Genomic DNA, 9,622 nt, shown 5'->3' on the forward strand with positions numbered 1-9,622 from the left:
CGGGGGGAGGCTGGGCAGGAGTGGGAGGCCCAGTGGGAGTGGAGGACGTACTGGTGTAGGAGGCCATAGTGGGAGTGGAGGGTGAGGGGAGGCCGTGAGACTCTGCGAGGGCGAGCACAAACTGGAGGCTGACGGAGAACGGGGACAGGGCAAAGCGCTGAGGGAGGCTGAAGAGGAGAGTGAGGAGGAGCAGGAGCGGAGGGTGAGCGAGAATACAAGTGGAGACTGGGGGAGACTGAAAGGGCAGGGCAAGAGGAGATGCTGAAAGACATTGGGAGGGCAAGAAAGAGTAAGGCCGAGCTGGAACGGAAACTGAGAGACTGGGGGAAGCTGATGTAGAGATCAGTCTGGGCAGAGATGCAGGCCGAAGAGAAATTGAGGCCGAGCAGGGGTGGGAGACCAGGGAAGGGTTAAGGCTGAGCAAGGGTGGAGGCCAAAAGTGGGCAGGAGGCTGAGGAAGAGTTGAGGGTGGGCGCACGTGTGGGCCGACGTGGCTTCTGGGACCGAAAGACTTTTGGAGGTTTAGAGGGATCGGGATGCTAACGATACCGTGGTATCTGGGGCTGTGGTGTTGGAGACTACGGGAGCTGAGGCCGTGGGGCAGGAGAGCACGGGAACTGACCATGACACCAGAGGCCATTGGAGCAGATTCCACGGGGGGGGGGGGGGGGGAACGACAGGAGCTAAGGCCACGGAAGATGATGTTACAGAGTTGGAGGCCCCAGGGGGTTTACTGTGAGAGGCGATGCCAGGATGGAGTGGGAGGCCAAGAGGGTCTTCAGGCTGATGGGGTGGGAGGTGACCGGAGTGTGAGAGGTTCAGCAGGTGGAGGTCCGGGGGTGGGGGGGAATCAGCCATCGGAGGCTGCTGCTGTCATCATTCCCTGCCAGAGCCTTGCCGATGGCCGGGGTCTGCGTTTCGTTCTCCGCACATGTGGGTAAGCCCTTGCTCTCCCCATCGCACCGCGGGGTGGTGGCCTTCAGGGCTCACCCGTCGTGTTTAGGAGGCCCATGTGAGTAAAACGAGATCTCGGTTTTGAAAAGGCTTATTTTCTCCCCTTGGATGCAAATGCAGCACAATACAGAACTCGTCCCTGGTGCTGTTGTGGGATAAGGACTTCGATAACAGAGGTAAGAGATGAAAGGCAATATGCAAGGATAACAAGACAGAGAATTGCCAGGTCGGTTCCTGGAGCAATTCAAGACAGCCAAACTTTGCCCCACGTACCAGCTGTTGGACCAACGCATGGGCTCTTAGTCCTCACCTTAAACCGCCTTTTGCACTCTCTTGTCCTAAAGGGTTTCATGTGGTCCTAACACCTTTCTGCTTTGTGACCAGACATCACTCGTGGCACTGGCTTTGTCATGGTCACCCCCCGGTGGTGTCTTCTTTAGTGATAAGAAAACATTGACCTTTAAAGAAATATATAATATATAATATGAAGGGACAGAGTCTGTTAGAACTATCTACTCATGCTTTCTCCAGCTGTCTACTTTGCCAGTGCTAACTTGTACATACATTGACTCATATTTATTCTTTCAAATTTGAAGCTCTAGTTTGAGGAAGTGGAGGGGATGAGCTCCTACCAGGTGTGATTTCTCACCAAGCAAAAAATTCCTACACTCTCCTTTAGGGAAAATGAGAACTTCAAATTACATGTTGAAACCCCTATTTTTCCATAGTAGCTTTCAAAGCCAGGTCAGCTAAAATCTTCCCTCAAAGCAGCTGTATCTCTAGCTGGTTCATCACTTTTACCAGACATACATAAATCCAGTCTCTTAGAAAGTTCTCAGCCTTGGATGAGCTTTCACATTTAAACCCAATTCCATTGGGGATTATGGTGCCTGTCCCAGCTCCTCCCATGCAGTGTCATGTCCCACCGCAAGGCAAAGCCTCGCCATCACCCATGACCTCTTCTCCCCTCCCAAGCAGAGCTTTCCACATTGTGTCTTACCAAATACTCTGTCCTGCAAAGAAAAGTCTGTTAAAATCAGAAAACACGCCACTCTTGAGAGCATGGCAGTGGCATTCAGTGGTCATTATAACTTCCACGAGTAATTTCTTAGGTCTGAGTCCATGTTTGAGATGCTTACAGCTCTGCTTGTAAATCACTTGTGTTACGCGGTAGAGTTTTCAAGCAGGGAAAGGTGTGCTCTCCGTGGGGACTGATGGACACCACAGTCTGATCCTGGCTCTGCATCAACACCCTTTGCAGAGACAAAGTGATGCTGATGGTGGAACCAGGATGAAAAGCTCCAATGAAACATCACTCCCAATGAACGGGATGCACGGAGGAGCTTGCAGAGGTCAGGTCAGAGGATGAAGACACAGCTAAAAGGCAAGCGACTTGTGCGCTCCCAGTGACAGAAGAATAATGAGAATTTCATTTCCCGAGTGGAAGAAAACAGCACTGTCTGTAGCCTACAGCCCTTGGGCAAAGACTGTGCCAGGTCTGCTGGTCCTGGTAGAAGCTGTTACAGTCACTGGAAACGGAGGGTGAAGCAGCTGTGTTTTGGGGGCAGAGGGAGCATCCCTCCTTTCTGATCCCGTGCAGGAATATTCACTACGGTCATGCCATGGGCGTCTTCTCTTGTGAAGGAGAACATATGATTTTGAAGTGCCCATCGCCAGGGCTGGGAATGGCCCCAGCGCTTCCCATGCTGCATATCCCGATGTGAGAGGGAGCAGCTCTTTCCCCTATGTGATAGGAGGTGCTGTGGCATGATTTGGTCTCTTGTACAGCAGAGCCGTGTCCAGGGAAGCAGAAGCCACAGGTTTCTACCGGCTCTGGGACCCTGCTGCCAGTGGATCCATCACCAACCCTGCCCGCTTCCACCAGACGATCTGCAAATAAACTATGTGTATTAGCTTAAGGATTTTTCAGAGCACCTTTTACCCAAGAAATGCTTTGCAGTGCCGCACTAGAGCCTATAAAGAGCTGGTCCTGGAACTGGCGAGGACATCCACCTCCCATCACTTTGAAAAAGCCCACGTCTCTGTGTGTTGTATGTAATGCATCGCCTACGTGCTCACACCTAGTCCTGCCACCCTGGGAGGTGAGATCTGAGGAGGAAATGGGAAAGTCCCTTGAACAGGAAAGCTGGAGGTTTAAGCGCTAAAGCAATTGTAATACTTATAATGTTACATGTAAATTGTCTTTTTGTTAAATGCTGCTTTTGCAGCATGTGCAAATGCAATGGCGCAGCGCTGTGCGAGGTGCCAGAGCTCTGGCAAGTGCAGCGTGGCAGGCTGGCTGCCCACGGCCGGTTCAAGGGACCCACAATGATCTGCAGGCTGGACGCTAGCTGTCAAAGGGCTCTGCTCCATCATCTGACATCTCATGAGCAAGGTTAGACTTGGGGTATTGCAAAGCACACAGTAAATCACTTTGAACCTGGCGGCTTCCCTGAAAAGTGAACGTTCAGTGCCACTGCGTCCTTCAGCCAAAGCAGATAGGAATGGCTTGAATTACAGTTCTGCTGGAGCGTGACTCCGAGCCACATGCCGGCTCGTGGGCTTTTCCTCTGTGATTTTTTGACATCCAGCATGACTAGCTTTGAAGTGTACATATGTAAATATGTATGTGTGTACATAAACAGGTAGACAGACCTTTTTATTTTTAAAGGCAAGGGAGGAAAGGAAGAGGGAGAATAAAAACACATTTTCTATGTTGACTTACTGCATGTTATCCTTTCCCTATCTTTTCTCCCTAAAGCAAAGACTTGTGAAACCCCTCTGGCTGCAGAGCTAAAACTTTGGCATTTGATGCTGCAAGATAATTCAGCAGACGGGCTGCATCATTAGCCTGTTTGAAGGAGCAAGTAGCCTGCCAGGCAGCAGTTGGCCCCAAAGCAGCCCCAGCACAGCCACGAGTGAAGGAAACCGGAGCTGCAATTGCCACGAAAGCCCTGGGTCTTCCTTGGAAAGGTGCTTCATTTTGGAAGAGGGTTGGCTTTTTGCAACTCCTCCTCCCCACAGCTCGGCTGCCTCTTGGCCTCTGGATGGAGACCGGAGTTACTGGTTGACGGTGCAGCTCCAGCCCCTGCGTGGCAGTGGGAAGCTGTGTCTGTGACTTTGCAAGAGAGCGGCTGAGAAGAGGGTTACGGTGGAGAACCGGGGCACAGGGCTCCAGTCCTGCTCCGCTTCCAAGCTCAGACTGAACCACGTTGCATGTCCCTGGCTTTACTTTTCCTCCCTACCCCTGTTACAAACTGTCTCTGCTTTCTGTCCCTCCCAGCGGTACGTGGGAGCCCGTCCACCACAAGCTTCCCCATCCCCTCCCAGTCCCCCCAGTGCAGCCAGCACTCACCTTTGGCGGAGTCCTCCCTGCGGTGGCAGGTCCCAGCGCTGGCTTGGCAGGAGACCACCTCTCCCTTCCTCCGCAGGTGGGTCCAGCCCAGGAGAAGGGAGCAGATGAGGGCGCAGAGGCAGAGCCCCAGCAGCAGGTACACCACCAGCCACGGCTCCTGCTCCACGCACACCTTCTGCTCCAGCACGGCCGTGGGCGGCGAAGCCGTGACCAGGGCGGCCGGCGGAGGGGGGGTGGCCGCCAGGGCACTCGCTGTGGGCCAGGCAGAGATGAGTTGTGCTTAGAAACCCTTCGGGTACACGCTTCACGCTGTTGACTTTCTGATAGGGAGAGCGCTAATAGCACTCGCGCGTTCTTTCTTGGAAAGAATTTGAAAGCAGCTATGCACCGCCTGTGTTTGCTTGCGTTTCTCTTCCATGGCGAGGTAGAGGAGATCCCTTCCCACCCCCCATTCCCACTCTTCCCCCTTCTCCAGTGATCGTGTCTCAACCCCAATGTGGGAATTGCAGATCTCAGGGAAAATAACCCGTCTCCTCCCGCTCCCCCTCCCCAAGGGCTGGAGGCAGCTCAGCAAGGTGAGAAATTCAACGGCTGATGCTGCTCCTGGCTGGTAGAGCCAAAGGACAGGTCTGTAAAACACACTGCATGATGGAGTTGTGTGACAAAGAAAACAGGAGAGAGGCAGATGCTCTGCTTTTCTTTTCCCCGGTCCCAGTCCCATGGCAGCGCACAACCACGCAACCCCCCCAGGACGAAGAGAAGGGGGTTTGCTGCCCCTTTCCTAACTTTGGTCCCATAACCTGGCTCCTTTTCCAGCCCAGCCCTGGGGGGTCCTGCCCTGCATCCCTGCTCTGCCTGCCCTTATGTGCAGCCTTACTTTCACAGGTCGGGGCGCATTGCCTCGGGTGCTGCCCGCAGATGGTGGTGCAGTTGATGCACTTTTTCAGGAGCTCGTCGTAGTAGAAGCCGGCTCTCCTGTTGCAGTCCCTGGATGCTGCAGGAGGGGACAGAGATGAACACAGTGTCCCGAGTGTGTCCTCCTCCCCTGCCATTTGAGCACGAGGGTCCCAAACCGCTGCCTTCCCACCGCTCCCAGCGCCTGGGTTCATGCGAGGAGGAGCCCGTGGCCGCTCTGAATGAGCTCCCGGCTCTGACGGGCACAGGGCAAGACCTGCACGCTGCTGTAAGTGTCGACAACATCTCAAGGGCTGGCAGGGTGACAGATCCACAAGATTTGTGGTGGTGTTTGGCCGTATGATGAAAACTGGGGGAAGGCATTGGCTGGCAGCTGCGCGGGGAGGGGATGGTAGGCAGCCAGACATGTGCAGCTGTACCCACCTGCGGCAGGGAGCTTCTCGTTGCTTCTCTTAGAGCTGTTGCTGCTGCTGCCCTGGGGCTTGCATGGGTTTTTGGGACATACCAAAACCTGCCTGAGCACTGGCTCGGGACCCTAGGGATGGCATCTCCTAGCCTCAACAGGGAGATGTGACTTGTCGCTGCATGCAGCATGCAGGGCTGGGTCCCCTGCGCCCTAGGACAGGGTGCAGCAGTCCTGGACTGCGGCTCGCTGGGGAGGGAAGGGGCCATGCGTAGGGCTGCATACAGGGTTTGGGTGCAAAGTACATCAGTCTCCTTTCCTTCTTCCCACCTTTCATTGCTACACCTCGGTGCCTGCCCCAGCACAAGGCTCGCAGTACAGCCTTGCAAACCTACAGCTCGAGTTTGTCATTATCCACATCAGCTGAACCTGATGTGTCTCAGCGCCCTGCCTTTGGAGAGTGGGGTGTCACCGATGGGGGATACGAGCCTTGATGCAGCTCTGAGAAGTCTCCCCGTGACCCCAGAAAGCAGCAGGACAGACACATGGGCAACTTGATCTCGGTCTGTGCTGAGCTGTTGCCAGACCCAGCCCATCGCTGGGAAGCCATCACGTTCCCCAGCATTTTTGGCTCAAAGCTCTGTTAAGCTGAGCTGGCTCAGAGCCTGCCCCATGGTTCATCGCGGGGCCTGATCCCCCCTCCCAGCTTTGTCCCTTCGCTGCCTGCTTGGATCCAAGGACAGCTCCGCAGGGCTGCCCGGCACTCACCGCACAGGGCAGCACACCTCCTCACTGTGGGCTGGCCGCATACGAGGCTGCAGGGGATGCACTGGCAGACGAGGGTGTCCCAGTACTGCTGATCGGTGCAGTTGTTCATGGCATCCCACTCGATGTCTGTCCCATCCATGGCTGTGGAATGAGAGGCAAGTAGGTATGGGGTGGCCACCACGGGCCACCACTGGTCCCTTTGCTGGGGCTGGGACCCCTCGCAGGGGGATGCCCAGCTGTGCCCCAACCCTCTCTGGTCCTAGGCTCGGGCAAGAACGTACAGCAAAACCTGCTTCAGGCTTAGCAAGCTCTTCAAATTGTAACCCTATGTGAGCATGTCCTGTGCTGGTCCCTCGGGACGTGCAGGGAGACCACCCTGGCTTATAGGTGGCCCTGTGCTGTACCCCAAGGGTCTGGGGATGCACGCATCTGCCTGCAGGAGTAAGAGCAGTGGGAACCACTCCTGTCTTTTATATGCTTTTCTGAAAATAACAGAAGTACCACCAGAATGACCACTGGCAACTTCATCTGAAATAATTTTTAATTCTGGAAATTTCTGAATTCCTCTGTGGCGTCAGGGCAGTCTGTGCCATCTTGTGTGTAATTTCTGACATCTCCCTTTGGTGTTCTGGCATCATAACGAAACCTGGTTTTGATGTGTAAAACTCCCCTAAGCAGCAGCAGGAGGGACAGCATAGAATCATAGAATGGTTTGGGTTGGAAGGGACCTTAAAGATCATCTAGTTCCAACCCCCCTGCCATGGGCAGGGACACCTTCCACTAGACCAGGTTGCTCCAAGCCCCATCCAACCTGGCCTTGAACACTGCCAGGGATGGGGCATCCACAACCTCTCTGGGCAACCTGTGCCAGTGCCTCACCACCCTCATATCTAATCTAAATCTACCCTCTTTCAGTTTAAAGCCATTACCCCTTGTCCTATCACTACATGCCCTTGTAAGAAGTCCCTCTCCAGCTTTCTTGTAGGCCCCCTTTAGGTACTGGAAGGCTCCTCTAAGGTTTCCCCACAGCCTTCTCTTCTCCAGGCTGAACAACCCCAACTCTCTCAGCCTGGCTTCATAGGAGAGGTGCTCCAGCCCTCTGATCACCTTCGTGACCCTCCTCTGGACTCAATCCAACAGGTCCATGTCCTTCTTTTGTTGGGGGGGGCCCAGAGCTGAATGCAGTATCATCTCACTGGGAGACCTTTAAGCACTGGTTTAACCAGCGCCAGCTGGGACACCTGGAGGTGGACGTGCTCTTGTCCCCGCCAGGAGCCATTCGTCCCATCCTCCTCTGCCGCGGTGCACCGTGTCCCTGGGGGCTGGGTGTGATGCCAAAGGCAGAGGAGCGAGGCATCAGCAGCACAGAAATCTAGCCAACAACTTACAATTTTAAGAATTAGCTTGCTAACGAGCATTTACTTATTAGCAGCTGAAATATTTGTGCGTGTCCCCATCTTCGGGTGCAGCAGCCTCACCTGTGCCACCGCAGGGTTTGGCCTTGGAGGCAACCCAAGTGCCAGCATCGGTCCCTGCTGATGTCCCCACTCTTTTTCCGTGCCGCGCCGTGCCGCACGTGGGGTCTGCGGTGAGCACGACCGAGAAACTGCAGGAAGCACTAACGCAGCACGAGGGCGGCCGCGGTGGCAACGTGCCGTTTGCTGACCGAGAGGGCTCGCGGGTGACCACATCCCTCTGCGGAGCCGCACCGGGCAGCTGCAGCTGTTTCCTGCATGGATGGGACGATGCCGGTGCTGACGGGGCCCGAAAGGTTTAAAACTTCCCGATGCTGCAGCGTGGCACTGGCTTTGGTGCGGTGCAGCCTTTGCAAAGCCAAATTTTGGCTTTTATATAGAAAAGTCCCTGTGCTCTGGCTGGGATCCCTCCTTCTTTCTAGTACTTGGGAGTGTGCAGCAATCGGGCACTTTGAGCGTCCGTCTGTCCTGCCGTTGCCTGCACAGCACCTTCCCCGCAGAGGGGCTGAGGACGGGCTTCATCCAGTGCCTGCTGTGAACTGGCTCCTATCCAGGGAGCACATTTCGTGTCCTGTTCTCAGGGCATCAGGGATAAACCCACTCTGCACAGGAACGCTGGCCTTATAGTCGCAGTTGTTCAATTAACATTGCTATGAAATTAAATAATTACTTTCTACCGAGGTGACTGAAGACATTCCCCAGGGCAGAGTGAGGCTCGGGCCAGCGGTCTCCTCAGATGCCCTTTGAAGATATTTTGTACCCAAAAAGAAGACCTCGACAGATAGCGGTGAGCCCTGGGGATGGCGGTGAGCCTGGCCATCCGTGAGCTACCGTGGGGTTTCACATGGGATAACCGCAGGGGAAAAGGAGATTTGGGGCCCTGCCTAAGTTGGGGGGCTGCAGCCTGGGCAGCTCCTTCCCTGCTGCTGCGAGGGCAGGTCCAAGCCGGGTGTTTGGCCCCATCTGGGAAAAATCCTGCCCAACAGCTGAGCTCCCCGGCCCGGGGACCCTCTAGGTACGCGTGGTGCTCTCAGCATGGTGCAGCCGGGCTTTGCAGCCACGCGTTTTTCTGCAGACCCGGGTGCGTTTCCCCCTCTGCCTCCGCACCCACCAAAGACCAGCACCCCAAACTCCCCTGTGGGACCCCTCATCCAAAGCATTAAGCGACCGTCTTCAGCAGGGTGGAAGCCCTTTGTTGTGGCTCTGCTACTCCGGCGAGAGCCTGGGGAGACCCTCTGCTCTCTGCGAGCGCTCTGGAAACGTCGCCGTGGCCCCCAGCCTTGGCATGGACAAGCCCCTCACCCCCACCTCCCCACGCAGCCCCTCCATGGGGTAACTCACATTTGACTCTCCTGTGATGTCTATTCCCCCTCGGCTCCTGCCATCGCACTGCGAGCTCCAGCCGCGAGCCCGCGCATCGCTCGGGAGGTTTATTATTAGAGATAGATTTGATTAATGCCTGGGCCATGCGTTTCCTGGGGTTTCCCCTTATCCCTTTGATGCAAATCAGCCGCACGCGCAGCGCATTGCATTGGCTCGCCGGGCATCCCTGGGCTGCCGGGGGGCACAGGGGCCAAGGGGGGAGGCACCCTGCGAGGAGATGTGTCACCGGGCACAGGGACGGGGGTCCTGGGCCAGGTGGCCACGTTGCGGAGGGGCTTGCAGGGCTGGGGGGCTCTGCAGCACCTGCCCTTGCATTGCTTGGCTGCAGTGGGATGTTTTCTTCTGCAGAGAAGGATGTTTTGCTCCGGA

General features: G+C 55.6%; 1 protein-coding gene across 1 annotated transcript; it reads right to left on the bottom strand.

The window, feature by feature from the left end:
* Positions 1-1,112: 1,112 nt before the first annotated feature.
* TNFRSF13B (TNF receptor superfamily member 13B) lies at positions 1,113-6,535 on the bottom strand. The gene is made up of 4 exons (XM_069810377.1): positions 6,396-6,535; positions 5,187-5,303; positions 4,310-4,561; positions 1,113-2,844 (listed from the first exon to the last, which is right to left on the bottom strand). The coding sequence occupies exons 1-4, from the start codon at positions 6,532-6,534 to the stop codon at positions 2,570-2,572; spliced, it is 783 nt and encodes a 260-aa protein (XP_069666478.1). The 5' UTR covers position 6,535; the 3' UTR covers positions 1,113-2,569.
* Positions 6,536-9,622: the final 3,087 nt, after the last annotated feature.

The sequence above is a fragment of the Haliaeetus albicilla genome, chromosome 22 (genome assembly GCF_947461875.1).
Source record: "Haliaeetus albicilla chromosome 22, bHalAlb1.1, whole genome shotgun sequence".
Taxonomy (NCBI): domain Eukaryota; kingdom Metazoa; phylum Chordata; class Aves; order Accipitriformes; family Accipitridae; genus Haliaeetus; species Haliaeetus albicilla.